At 46.1% G+C, this 13,708-nt stretch overlaps 1 protein-coding gene across 1 annotated transcript in view; it reads right to left on the bottom strand.

The window, feature by feature from the left end:
• Window positions 1–5,766: 5,766 nt before the first annotated feature.
• Window positions 5,767–13,708, bottom strand: part of LSM12 (LSM12 homolog) — a 32,164-nt gene continuing 24,222 nt past the window's right edge. Inside the window, exons 3-5 of the mRNA XM_032279457.1 lie at window positions 11,322–11,431; window positions 8,914–9,040; window positions 5,767–7,444 (exon numbers count right to left, since the gene is read on the bottom strand). Of these exons, the coding sequence (XP_032135348.1) occupies window positions 7,352–7,444; window positions 8,914–9,040; window positions 11,322–11,431 (330 nt within the window). The 3' untranslated portion in view covers window positions 5,767–7,351. The remainder of the gene's footprint in view (window positions 7,445–8,913; window positions 9,041–11,321; window positions 11,432–13,708) is intronic.

Here is a 13,708-nt window from a genome sequence, read left to right as displayed (position 1 = left end):
TACAGACTCACCTCCAACTGCCGTGTCACAGAAGAAGAAGGGCCCCTCCTATCTGAAGCAAATCTACCCACTGTGGTCAGGGATCCCAAACTCTTGTCTTCTCAGAGTTCACAGATGACAGTCACTGAATGTCTAGCTCCATCCCATGCTTCTCTAAGCCCAGGCTTGTTATCCAGCTGCCCATTTGCCATCTGCTCTTCAGAGTTTCCTGGGCAACAAAAAATGGCAATACAAAAATTCCAGATTCTTCCACAAACTTCTTCCTCCCCTACTGTTTGCCATCTACCTAGAAGGCATCCTTGGTTCCTCTCCGCCCCTCACATCCTTCCCCTCACATTCGGTGCATCAAGGCCTGTCAGCTCTCAAACTAATTCTCTGCCACCACTGTCTCCCGCCTAGACTGCTGCACCGACCCCTAACCCAGAAGCCTCCTTGCTTCTGCTGCTGCCGTCTGATACCAAACCAAGCCCCATGACTGCCCATGGTGCCAAAGAACCCAGTCTCTAGGATAACTGTAAGGTCCTGTACTGCCTGGCCCCACCCACTTCTCTACAGTCCTGCTCAGCAGGCTCCAGCCGCCTCTCTTCTATCACTTCCTGAACATCCCAAGCTCTTGTCAACCTGACTTTACACTTGCTGTTCCATCTGAACATTCTTGGCTGGCTCCTTGTTCTTCAGATTTCAGCTGGAACCACATCTCAGTGGCCATCTATAAATATTCTCTCTAGAGAGATAGAGATATCTCTCTTCCAGTAAGGAAGCATAAGCAAGCATAAGCTTCCCTCCAGTAAGCATAAGCAACAACTTTTTTTTTTTTTTTTTTTGAGACTGAGTTTCGCTCCTATTGCCCAGGCTGGAGTGCAATGGCACGATGTCAACTCACCGCAACCTCCACCTCCTGGGTTCAAGCAATTCTCCTGACTCAGCCTCCTGAGTACTGGGATTACAGGCATGCGCCACCACACCCAGCTTATTTTGTATTTTTAGTACAGAAGGGGTTTCTCCATGTTGGTCAGGCTGGTCTTGAACTCCTGACCTCAGGTGATCCACCCACCCTGGCCTCCCAAAGTGTTGGGATTATAGGCGTGAACCGCCATGCCCAGGCAGCAACACCTTTAAGCTAGGAGACAGACCATAATAAAAGGGGCCACATTACAAAAAGAAGCCACCACTTGCTGGTCCCTTCGTGGAGGACCTGTAAGAATTTCTTGTCTAATACTGCAGGAGTCCACATCAGAAGACCAAAGAAAAAGGAGAGGCGAGTTGGTAAGTCATTGAAAATATGCCTTATCCTCACCTTACCCCGCCAATTAAGAAACTTAGTTCCAATTTAGACTTTTCAACAAAATTGGAAATTATAGGAAAATGGGAGACAGGCCAGATGGGAAGGGTGACTGCAATCTGACCAGACTTGGTGCCAGCTGCCAGAGTCTGCTCTAGAGAAACCCGAGGTAGATTCCTGCTGCTTCCCAGTATAGAACCAGGAACATCCCTCTTTCTTTCCCTGTACCCCTGTATCCTTTACTGGTCCTTTGTCCTCTTTCCAAACTTGAACTCCAAGTTTTCCTCAAAACCTACTCCTGGATCACTTTTCTTTTTTGTTGTTGTTGAGATGGAGTGTCGTCCTATCCCCCCAGGCTGGAGTGCAATGGCCCTATCTGGGCCCACTGCAGCCTCCACCTCCCGGGTTCAAGTGATTCTCCTGCCTCAGATTCCTGAGTAGCTGGGATTACAGGCACATGCCACCATGCCTAGGTAATATTTGTATTTTTAGTAGAGATGGGGTTTCACCATGTTGGCCAGGCTGGTCCCAAACTCCTGACCTCATGAACTGCCCACCTTGGGCTCCCAAAGTGCTAGGATTACAGGTGTGAGACACCATGCTTGGTTGTGTCAGGTTTTGATAACATAAAAGAACAAATTCGTTTTGAAACTATTACGGCAGCACAGAGTATCACCTGTGGATGGCAGCCCAGATGCATCTTTTTTAGGTACTTCATACTGTTATCTGATAATGTTAAACTCCTAAAATTTAGGCAACACATGCAGATGATTCCAAGTTTCTTAAAGGGGAATTCTCTGGCACTGATGGCCTCCAGCAGTGATAGGAAAGCAAACCTACCATGTAAATCTAACATCCTCCAACCAGACAACCAGCTCCCTCCCACACTCCCACTGTCCTCACCACTCACCCTGTACATTTCAGCTTCCAGCGCTATACATTCTCACCACAGTACCCGCCGGGCTGTAGCCACCATACCAAGCAGGACAGCAAACTCGATCTGTGTGTGACTGAAATGCCTCTATTTCCTTTACCAGTATGTCTCACAGGAGAACAGATTTTAAGACGCATATTCTTAGCTTCAAATATGTCAAGGAGCCTTTACTCTCCTCAATCAGTGGCTCATAAGCCAGAGCCACTCATATTGAAGTGCTTGAGCAATTTTCAGATTTTCAAAACACCAAACAGAAATCAGCAATGAGCTGCTCAGACTTCAATGGCACAATTCAGTATCAACTCACTGTGGTAAGGTTGTTTAAACCACAGTAATTGAATGGTCTAAATAGCAGCAACTCCAGGCCAGGCGCAGTGGCTCACGCCTATAATCCCAACATTTTGGGAGGCCGAGGCGGGCGGATCACGAGGTCAGGAGATCGAGACCATCCTAGACAGCCAACATGCTGAAACCCCGCCTCTTAACAACAACAACAAAAAAGGCAGTAACTCCAAAGGCGTGTGCATGGTGGTGGTGAGATAATCAGGTGCTGGTGTAGAGGTGTATGTGTGTATATTTGGGGAGGAAGGAGAACACCCCAAAATAAAGCCAAGGAGACACTGCATCACAGATGGAAGCTCACTGCACCACGCTCCTCCACAGTTCAATGTCCTTTCAAGCTAAGTGGCAATTTCTGTCATTTTCACTAGTCTCCTGTGTGCCAGCCTAATTCTGACAAACAAAAGTGAGCGGTACACATGCCATCAGTTTGGGAAGTCCCACTGCATTAGAGCCCATGAGTGGATAAAGCCTAGGGCCTTGTTCCAGCTCTGCTACCACAGGCAGGTGGGACACTCCACACAAGTCACTTGGCCTCTGTGGAACTCATTCTCTTTCTGAAAAATAAGTAGTTTTCTTTCTTTCTTTGAGTCTTGCTCTTTTGCCAGGCTGCAGTGCAGTGGCACGATCTCAGCTCACTGCAACCTCTGCCTCCCGAGTTCCAGCGATTCTCCTGCCTCAGTCTCCTGAGTAGCTCAGACTACAGGTGCATGCCACCACGCCCAGCTAATTTTTCCATTTTTTTAGTAGAGATGGGGTTTCACCATATTGGCCAGGCTGATCTTGAACTCCTGACCTCATGATCCACCTGCCTTGGCCTCCCAAAAGTGCTAGGATTACAGGTGTGAGCCACGGCACCCGGCCATTCAAAAGCATTCCTTGGGCACTCCAAGGAAGGGTAAGGGATGAGATCTATGAGACAGAGGGCAGAGCTCTGAGAACCCTACCACAGATCTGCCCAGTTGTTTTACATATTAATCTCCCTTAAAATGCCATCTAAAGAAAGCCTTTTTTTTTTTTTTTTTAAAGAGACAGCATCTTGCTGTCACCAGGGTGGAGTGCAGTGGTTCAATCACAGCTCAATGCAGCCTCAACCTCCCTGGCTCAATTGATACTCCTACCTAAGTATCCCAAGTAGCTGGGACTACAGGCTTGTACCATCGCACCTGGCTAATTTATTTTTCATTTTTTGTAGACCCATGGGCCTCACACTATTGCCCAGAATGGTCTTGAACTCCTGCCAGTGCCTTGCAAAGTGCTGGGACTACGCGTGTGAGTCACTGCACCTGGCCTAAACTAAGGCTTCTAAAACAAACACTGAACTTCTGGAAATCATCTACTCCAACCTCACCTCCAGATTTAACCATCCAAGGATCAAGGTAACATTTATACTAACATTTACAGAGCACTTTCTAAGTATTAGGCTTTTTTTTTTTTTTTTTTTTTTTTTGAGACGGAGTTTCACTCTTGTTACCCAGGCTGGAGTGCAATGGCACGATCTCGGCTCACCGCAGCCTCCGCCTCCTGGGTTCAGGCAATTCTCCTGCCTCAGCCTCCTGAGTAGCTGGGATTACAGGCACACACCACCATGCCCAGCTAATTTTTTGTATTTTTAGTAGAGACGGGGTTTCACCATGTTGACAAGGATGTTCTTGATCTCCTGACCTTGTGATCCACCCGCCTCAGCCTCCCAAAGTGCTGGGATTACAGGCTTGAGCCACCGCACCCGGCAGCTTTTTTGTTTTTTTGAGACAGAGTCTTGCTCTGTCACCCAGGCTGGAGTACAGTGGCACAATCTTGGCTCACTGCAACCTCTGCCTCTTGGATTTAAGCAATTCTCTGCCTCAGCCTCCCAGGTAGCTGAGATTACAGGCACCCGTCACCATGCCTAGCTAATTTTTTTTTATTTCTAGTAGAGACAAGTTTTCACCATCTTGGCCAGGTTGGTCTTGAACTCCTGACCTTGTGATCCACTCGCCTTGGTCTCCCAAAGTCCTGGGATTACAGGTATGAGCCACCACACCCAGCCTAGTATTAGGCTTTTAAAATATCTTATTAACCCAAATATCTTATTAACCCTTCATATCAATCCTAGGAGAGGGATATTATTTCCACACTTACAGTTGGGAAATTTAAGGCTCAGAAAGGTGAAGTGACTTACCCAGTAACAACATGAGGAATTAAGGTATCAAAGTCTTTAGTCATTTCTTCTATACCTCACTGCCTGCCTTTCCAACTATACTAATTCCACCTCTTGACCTGCTTGAAGTTCCCCCACATCATTTTAGCAACTACAACTAAGGAGTCAAAAGTGCTTCCTGCTGGCCGGGCGCGGTGGCTCAAGCCTGTAATCCCAGCACTTTGGGAGGCCGAGGTGGGTGGATCACGAGGTCAAGAGATCGAGACCATCCTGGTCAACATGGTGAAACCCCGTCTCTACTAAAAAAATACAAAAAATTAGCTGGGCATGGTGGCACATGCCTGTAATCCCAGCTACTAAGGAGGCTGAGGCAGGAGAATTGCCTGAACCCGGGAGGCGGAAGTTGCGGTGAGCCGAGATCGCGCCATTGCACTCCAGCCTGGGTAACAAAAGTGAAACTCCGTCTCAAAAAAAAAAAAAAAAAAAAGTGCTTCCTGCCAAACGCAGTTGGTACTCACTTCCCACCTATTTACAGAATTGTGACTAATGAGGAGGGACAAGAAGACGTGGGACACATGACGAAGAGCTTCCTCCCAGGTTTGCTGCTCCCCGCTAATTAATCACCTCCCAAGTTTTCATCGCACCTCTTTAATCTTGCAAGGTCTCTTCCCTTCTCCCTCTCACATCTTCTCTAAGTTTACATTCCCATGCAGGCTAAATCAAAGACTCAGTTCTTTAAATCAAGTTCTGACCAATGGCAGGTGGATCTGAAGGTTTACTTCTCAGCTCTCCGACCATCTGTGCTTCCAAATAGTCCTATAACAAATGCTTCTATGTATGTGACTAAGCCTTTTCCCCATACTCCACCTACACACCACTCCAAACCCTGGACCCCCATCTTAAATTACACCCTACATTGTATTTCTGCATGAGTCCTTGGAGGGTGAAAAGAGAGGGTAAATAGTAAGAAGAAACTCTAAAGGAAAAGGTCAAACCAGACAGACATACCCTCTTCAGGTACCTTGGATCCTCTCCCCAGGGTTTCTAAAGGACGCACAAACCTGAGACAAGTGATGGTTAAAAAAATTTGGGTTTTATTGTTTTTGCTAAATAATACTAAAAAAAAAAAAAAAAAAAAAAAAAAATTCATTTTTAAGGCAGGGCTTGAATTATTTAATTTTGATCCATTTATTTAATTAAAAAAAAAAGGAAGGGGAAAGAGATCATGGCCAAAAAAATAGTAGTTAACCCCCACCCCACCCCCAAAGCTCTAGCCAGTCATGTGAGCATCACCCACATCCCACTCAGTGCCTGATATCCGGATGGTGGCATACTCTGCCCCATGAGACTGCCTGAAGGCACAGGGCAATGGATGCCAATTTTAGCTCTCAGCAGGTTAGTCAACCAGACAAACTAGTGGGCTAAAGTCCAGAAACTCTTTCCAGGTTTTCTGCTCATTGGCTGAGCACATACAAACTGTCATAAGCTTGTAAAATTTAAGGGGAGTTGGGGTGGGGCATAAGAGCAAGAGGACAGCAGGAGAAGAGAAACTACAGGTCACCCAAGCTTTTTCTTGGGCTAGTGGCTCTGGATACAGATTTAAAGAGAGGTCAGAGTAGATGCACTCCAGGTTTCTTATCAAAGAAAACTATCCCTCAAATAAGAGGAGCTGAGATGTGCCATGCAAAGAGTTCTTCCTGCAGAGGCACAGGAGAAAGGGCAGCTGACTCTCTCATGTGGAGAGAGTGGCGAGGAAGTTCTAGTACCATGAAGTAAGACAGGCAGAGGGAGAATCCTGAGGTTTGGGCCAAACGTGAGACTGGTACACACAGTTAGACTAAAAAGCCATCAGGAACCCTCAAAGCCAAATTCTACTGCACACACTGGCTCTACAAAGTTCACAGCAAGAATCTCTTGCACCAAGTCAAGTTAGTGGCCTGGCTATGGATGGTGGGGAGGGCAATACATTTTTATTTTCAGAGGGATGAGGTGGGAAGAATAGCCATGATCTAGTAAAAAGAGACCTGCAAGAAGCAGAAAATATTTAGAGAACATTTTAATATATATTTTCATATATATATTTAAAGTTAAGAAAAATAAAACTAATTCAAGCCATGCCCTGTGCAAAAAAAAAAAAAAAAAAAAAAGAAAGAAAGAAAAAAAAAAAGAAAACAAAAAAAAATTTAAAGTGAGACACTTTTGCTGCTCTGGTCTCAACTTAAGAATCACAGTCAGCTTGTTATTTTTATTTTGGAAGATGTAAAAGTTTCTTTCAATCATTCGGAAGGCAAGAGTAGCCACTTATAAAAACAGAATGGCAGGAACAGACTAGGAAAGGAAAGTCAGAAGGGCAGAGTGGGAAAGGAATTTTCAAAAATAAAATTAACAAGGTGACTGTTCCAGAAGGGGGCTGTGAAAAGGACATGGTGGACCGAAGTCTGTTAGTCAAGTAATGATTCAACTTTTAAATTATTCTCTTGTTCTTTTTTGTTGGGTGTTTTGTTTGTTCAAGTCTAAGATTTGGAAATGCTGACCCTTTGTTAACAAGAGCCAACAGGACATATAGGATCCCTTCCCTCCCCCGGCCTGCCTCCGCTGAAGCCACCACCAGCGCCTCCTTGGCTGGATGCTGGAAGAGTCCTCCATGTATATGGACTCAGGATGACAGGGCAGCCTCCTTCTGTGGTTGCTGGGCTTGTGAACGTTGCAGTATCTTTTGGCTTTCCACGTCTCTAAAATGTTTTTCAACCTGAAAAAGACCAAGCAACCAAGGTCAGTAAAGGAGATGGACAAGAAAGGTCCAAACGGAAAGGTCCCAAACAATCCAGCCGAGGTTTCAACAGCCCCGCCCGCCCTGGCTGTCCAGCCTATGCACTAGCCAGGCACCTCTGTCCTTGCTGTCTACTGGCCTTTCCAACCACAAGGTAGGCCAGGGTCTCCTGCTTCAGCCACATTTTTTACAGTTTCCACTAAGATTGGCTAGAAGAGGGTGAATATACAAACTAAATGATAAAATGAGAGGCGATTATCATGACCTAAACTCCTCCTCTTTTCTACACAGTACAGAATGAAAAGCTGGTGGGGAAATTACAGTCTTTTTTTTTTTTTTTTTTGAGACGGAGTTTCACTCATGTTACCCAGGCTGGAGTGCAATGGCGCGATCTCGGCTCACCGCAACCTCTGCCTCCTGGGTTCAGTCAATTCTCCTGCCTCAGCCTCCTGAGAAGCTGGGATTACAGGCACACACCACCATGCCCAGCTAATTTTTTGTATTTTTAGTAGAGACAGGGTTTCACCATGTTGACCAGGATAGTCTCGATCTCTTGACCTCGTGATCCACCCGCCTCGGCCTCCCAAAGTGCTGGGATTACAGGCTTGAGCCACCGCGCCCGGCCTGGAAATTACAGTCTTACCATACTTCCTACATCTACAATGTTGATCTCTCAATGTTTCTCAGAGAAAAAAAAAAAAGCAGGAGTGTTTTGGAAGTTTGTTTTCACAAACGGTATAACTCAGTCTAAAGTCCAGTGATATACATAGGGTCAGAGACACCAATGGCAACTGATTTATGCCAACGAGATATTTCTAGAAGGATGCCCACAGCTAACAAAAACCCAGTATGGGGCCAGGTACAGTGGGTCATGCCTGCAGCCCCAGCCCTTTTGGAGGCCAAGGTGGTCGGATCATTTCAGGACAGGAGTTTGAGACCAGCCTGGCCAACATGGTGAAACCCCATCTCTACTAAAAATACAATAATTAGCTGGGTGTGGTGGTACATGCCTGTAGTCCCAGGTACTCGGAAGGCCGAGGCAGGAGAATCGCCTGAACCCTGGAGGCGGAGGTTGCAGTGAGCTAAGATCGCACCACTGCACTCCAGCCTGGGTAACAGAGCAACTGTCTCTAAAAAAGAAAAACTCAATATGGGAAGAGAGAAACTGCTCAGGCCCAATACCATGGAATGGCCTTGCTAATTCTAAAAAGCCAGCAAAGGACGATGGGTCAACCACTCACTTCATTCCACACCACCCTGTGGTTCCTTTCCCATAGGAGTGTCCAAGCCACAGCTGCAGAGCCCCACAGTACAGGAAAGTCAGGGAGACCAGACAGGGCTGCAAGGGGAGGCAGAGACTATAGCACGGTGTCCTGCTCTGGTGCTAAAGACTGAAGGCCCGAAGAACCATCCTCTCTCCCCTAAAGTTTCAAGGCTCCTTTACTTACTATTTTGCGTACATGGCTCAGTGCACTTCCCTCTTTGCCTTTACAGTTTTCCACTTGATATGGGGGTGTAATAACAACTTCTTCCATGACTACGATGTTTTTTTCTTGCCATTTACAGTCTTTAATGCTGGAAGGAGAAGACAGCAGGCGAAATGTAACCTCCTCTTGGGGGCATCCCACATCTCCTGTCTCATGAATAAATAACTCCAGAAGGCTGATCCCAAGTTCTCAGCTCACCATTAAGCCAACAACTAGACGCCAGCAGCCCACAGAGTAGCCAAGAAGCATTCCTTGGGTGCCACTGGCTAGAAAACCAATGAAACTCATGCACATTTATTCTTAGGAGAGCCCAGAAATTATTACTCTGAAGCATAGAGACCTGAAAAGTCACAAAAATGTGATGGAAGCCTCAAGAAACCAAACTAAGATAGCAGCCTAGGGCAGAGACGGGCAAACTTTTTCTCTCAACGGTCTCTTAGCAAATATTTCAGGCTTTGCTGGCCATATCGTCTTTGTTACAATTAGCACTGAACTCTGCCATAGTTGTGCAAAAGTAGCCATGGACAATAAGTAAACAGATGAGCAGATCTGGCCTGCTGGTATAGTTTGCTAACAATTGGCCTAGGGAGAAATACCACCTTCAGAAAGACAGGAGAACAGGCTGGGTGCGGTGGCTCACACCTGTAATCCCAGCACTTTGGGAGGCCAAGGCAGGTCAACTGCTTGAGTCCAGGGGTTCGAGACCAGCCTTGGCAACATGGCAAAAACCCGTCTCTACTAAAAATACATACAAAAAATTAGCCAGTAGCAGTGGCATGTGCCTGTACTCCCAGTTACTCCAGAGGCTGAGGTGGGAGAATCACTGGAGCCCGGGGAGATCAAGGCTACATTAAGCTAAAATTGTGCCACTGCACTCCAACCTGAGTGATTAAAATGAGACCCTGTCTCAAAAAAAAAAGAAAAAAAAAAAAAAAGCCAGGCATGGTGGCTCATGCCTGTAATCCCAGCACTCTGGGAGGCCAACGGGGGGCGGATCACATGGTCAAGAGATGAAGACAGGCTGGGCGCGGTGGCTCAAGCCCGTAATCCCAGCACTTTGGGAGGCCGAGGCGGGTGGATCACGAGGTCAAGAGATCGAGACTATCCTGGTCAACATGGTGAAACCCCGTCTCTACTAAAAATACAAAAAATTAGCTGGGCATGGTGGTGCGTGCCTGTAATCCCAGCTACTCAGGAGGCTGAGGCAGGAGAATTGCCTGAACCCAGGAGGCGGAGGTTGCGGTGAGCCGAGATCACGCCATTGCACTCCAGCCTGGGTAACATGAGTGAAACTCCATCTCAAAAAAAAAAAAAAGAGATGAAGACAACCATCCTGGCCAACATAGCAAAACCCCGTCTCTACTAAAAATACAAAAATTAGCTGGGTGTGGTGGCGCATGCCTGTAGTCCTAGCTATTCAGGACACTAAGGCAGGAGAATCGCTTGAACCCAGAAGGCAGAGGCTGCAGTGAGCCAGTATCGCACCCCTGCACTCCAGCCTGGCGACAGAGCAAGACTCCATCTCAAAAAGAAAAAAAAAAAAGAAAACAAACTCCCCATCTTATTATCTATACTCTGACCCTTATCACCCACAATGGGAGAGGCTTCTCAGACTGGCTCCTCTCAATTATCAGACAGTTGGGCACCTGCCAGACTGGGAAAACCCATTCCAGTTCACACTTGGGAAGCCCCAGGGCAGCTGATGCGACTGAGAGTTCCTTCACATACCTGTAAATGTTCAGATACTCACACTATGGCCTCAAACAGCTCTGATGCCAGCTGTCATCTGTGCACCAGACCCAGGGTGGTTAAATAGGGTAACAGAAGGCAGTGGAGGGGGGGGATGGAGGGGAGTGTCAAATGTTCCAGTTTTTCAGCAGTTAGGGAAGCTAGTGGAGAGTCAAATGACTTCTGCTGTGACAAAATGTCTTTTAAGAGGTGATAAGAAGGTGGCCTACTCTAATTCCCTGTGTTCATCCCAATCTATGTTGGGAAAAGTGATTAGATATAACTTATCCTTAATAAAAACTGCATCAGCTTTTAGAGAAAGACACAAAACAACAAAATCAAAGAAAAAGAAATTCACTAGTTCTAAATTATGGACTACTGGGTCTAAAAGGGATTCTTAGGGATGATCTAATCCAAAACAAAGTTTTACAGACAAGAAACTGAAGACCAGAGAAGGCAACTTGTCCATGATTACACTATTCTTCTGTGTGGAAAGCGGGCAACAGCACCTGTATCTCTGGATGCTGGCGTATTGCCAATACCCTACCCAGCTTCCCCAGCAGACTTTTAGGAAGACAACCACCCAAAGCCTGCCACCGCATTACCCCAGGACAAAGGACCTCTCCAATCCCCCAACTCACGTCTTGTGAATGGTCTGGAAGAGCTGCTGGCCCTCTAGAGAGACACCAGCACTGATTGCATAGGCCTGACTCAGCTTCTCCTCCTTCTCCGTCCGTGCTTTGCTGGCAAGCTAGGGTGGAAGAGAGGAAAGAGACTCAGAATGGGATTCATCTTCATTCTTCCCAACAGTCAGGACCTAAGCTGAGGAAAGGAGGCCAGATTCTGTTTTGTCAGAAATGAAAAGTGAAACAAATTTTAAAAATCCACAACATACCTGAACAGTTACTGCTATTCCAAGAAAACGTTCCTTCTTTCCTTCTAATACATACTGCATACCTACCACAGTGAATGTAGGTTAGATACAGCCTGAGTGGGTGGGGGAGACAGACTATAAACAACTGAAAACAAGGTAATTTCAGATGGCGATAAGCGCTAGGAAGAAAACAGAGCACTTTAATATATACCGTGTGGCTGGGGGACTATGTGGTGGCAAATAATGGTCAGAGATGTAAAAATATATATATTTCCGGCTGGGCACAGTGGCTCATGCCTGTAATCCCAGCACTTCGGGAGGCTAAGGTGGGTGAATCACGAGGTCAGGAGTTTAAGACCACTGTGGCCAAGATGGTGAAACCCTGTCTCTACTATAAATACAAAAAAAAATTAGCTGGGCATGGTGGTGGGCACCTTTAATTCCAGCTACTCAGGAGGCTAAGGCAGCAGAATCACTTGAACCCGGCAGGCAGACGTTGCAGTGAGCTGAGATCATGCTACTGTACTTTAGCCTGGGCAAAGAAGTCAGACTTTGTCTTGAAAAAAAATAAATACACCCACACTCTCTTTCCGTTTCAAGGAGAAAATTAACAATTTTTATTAGCTGCTGTGCTAGAGCCTCCGGTTTAAAAATTAATACATACCACACCTTCACAGACCATAATTTGAGGCTTGAAAGACTCTTTCCAGCACCATTATCTGTGCTCACAAGAGGAGCCAGGACTCAAGTAAATCTAACCATAAACACTGTCCACCTTTACTTCTAAAAGCTAAAGGCAACCCTGTCCTGCTTTTGAGAAAAAGGGTCTGAATTCTATGTCATGTCTGTTCCTTCACTGCCCCCTGGTGGAACAATTCACAAACTGATCAAAAGAAAATCTAGTAAAATCTGGTAGTCTACTACAATGTAGTAAATTCCACCCTGTCAATCCCTATCACCTCTCCAGCACATTTCTGATCCCTGTCCCACACTACTGGTTGCTAGAGACTCCAGAGGTACAAATTTGTTTAAGTGTAAGACAAAACAAATGTGCTAGACGAGGTTTGTTAAAACAAATTAAAGGCAGACAGTGCATGTGAAAAAGTCCAACAAATAATCCAGAGACTTTCAGACCCATGAACATAAACAGCTAAATGTAACAAGGCTGCAGCACATGCGCAAACACACACGAGAACACACAGTTTGTCCCCAAACATCAATCCCTTAAATAAAGAGGGACTGGCCAGGCGCAGTGGCTCACATCTTTAACCCCAGCACTTTGGGAAGCTGAGGTGAACAGATCACTTGAGGCCAGGAGTTCAACACCACCCTGGCCAACAGGTGAAACCCTGTCTCTACTAAAAATACAAAAATTAGCTGGGTGTGGTGACACACGTCTGTAATCCCAGCTACTCAGGAGGCTGAGACAGGAGAATGGCTTGAACCCAGGAGGCGGAGGTTGCAGTGAGCTGAGATCACACTAACTGAGATTGCACTCCATCAAGGGCAACAGAGCGAGACTCTGTCTCAAAAAAAAAAAAAAAAAAAAGTGGGGGGGGAACTATACCTACAGGATGTTCCAAAAGTACCTTGATGCTTGGAATCTTCAAACATTTATATTCTGCTTTTACACTGATCCATCAAACCATAAATCAGGCATAGTTTTATAGCAGGAGAAGTAAACCAAGTGTCTAATTCTTTGTTGATAAAAGTGCTTTGTTAAGGCTTAGGTTTGACTATGAAGAAAAGGAGACCTTCAATTGCCATGTGGCACTGGGTATTCTTGTCCTTGCCTGAGTTTCAAAGACTGTCTCAGGAAGGAGGAGCGGGTGTGAGCACAGAAGCCCAGCTCATGCTGTCATTTCAGCCTCCCTGGGTAAGAGAGGGAAGAATGGCAAAACTGCAGTGATCTTAAGCCAGAACTCCTTTTCACAGGATCTCTAGGACATGGAGAGATAAGCAGCAATATATAAATAATCTTTCAGGCCTGGCTGCCATTCTGGCCCCACCAGGCTATAACTGTACAGACAAATAAACGCACAGGCTGACAGCATTCCAAGCAGTGGCAATCCCAACTGTAGCAAGAAAGGCTTGTAGCTTTTATGTAGTTTCTATGGAAAGAGAGCTGCCGCTGATGTATTTTAAGCAGCAACA

The sequence above is a fragment of the Sapajus apella genome, unplaced genomic scaffold (assembly GCF_009761245.1).
Source record: "Sapajus apella isolate SASKATOON/1434 unplaced genomic scaffold, GSC_monkey_1.0 scaffold12, whole genome shotgun sequence".
In the NCBI taxonomy this organism is placed as follows: Eukaryota; Metazoa; Chordata; class Mammalia; order Primates; family Cebidae; genus Sapajus; species Sapajus apella.
Note: the sequence above shows the minus strand (reverse complement) of the source record. Positions and strands in the feature narration are given on the sequence as shown.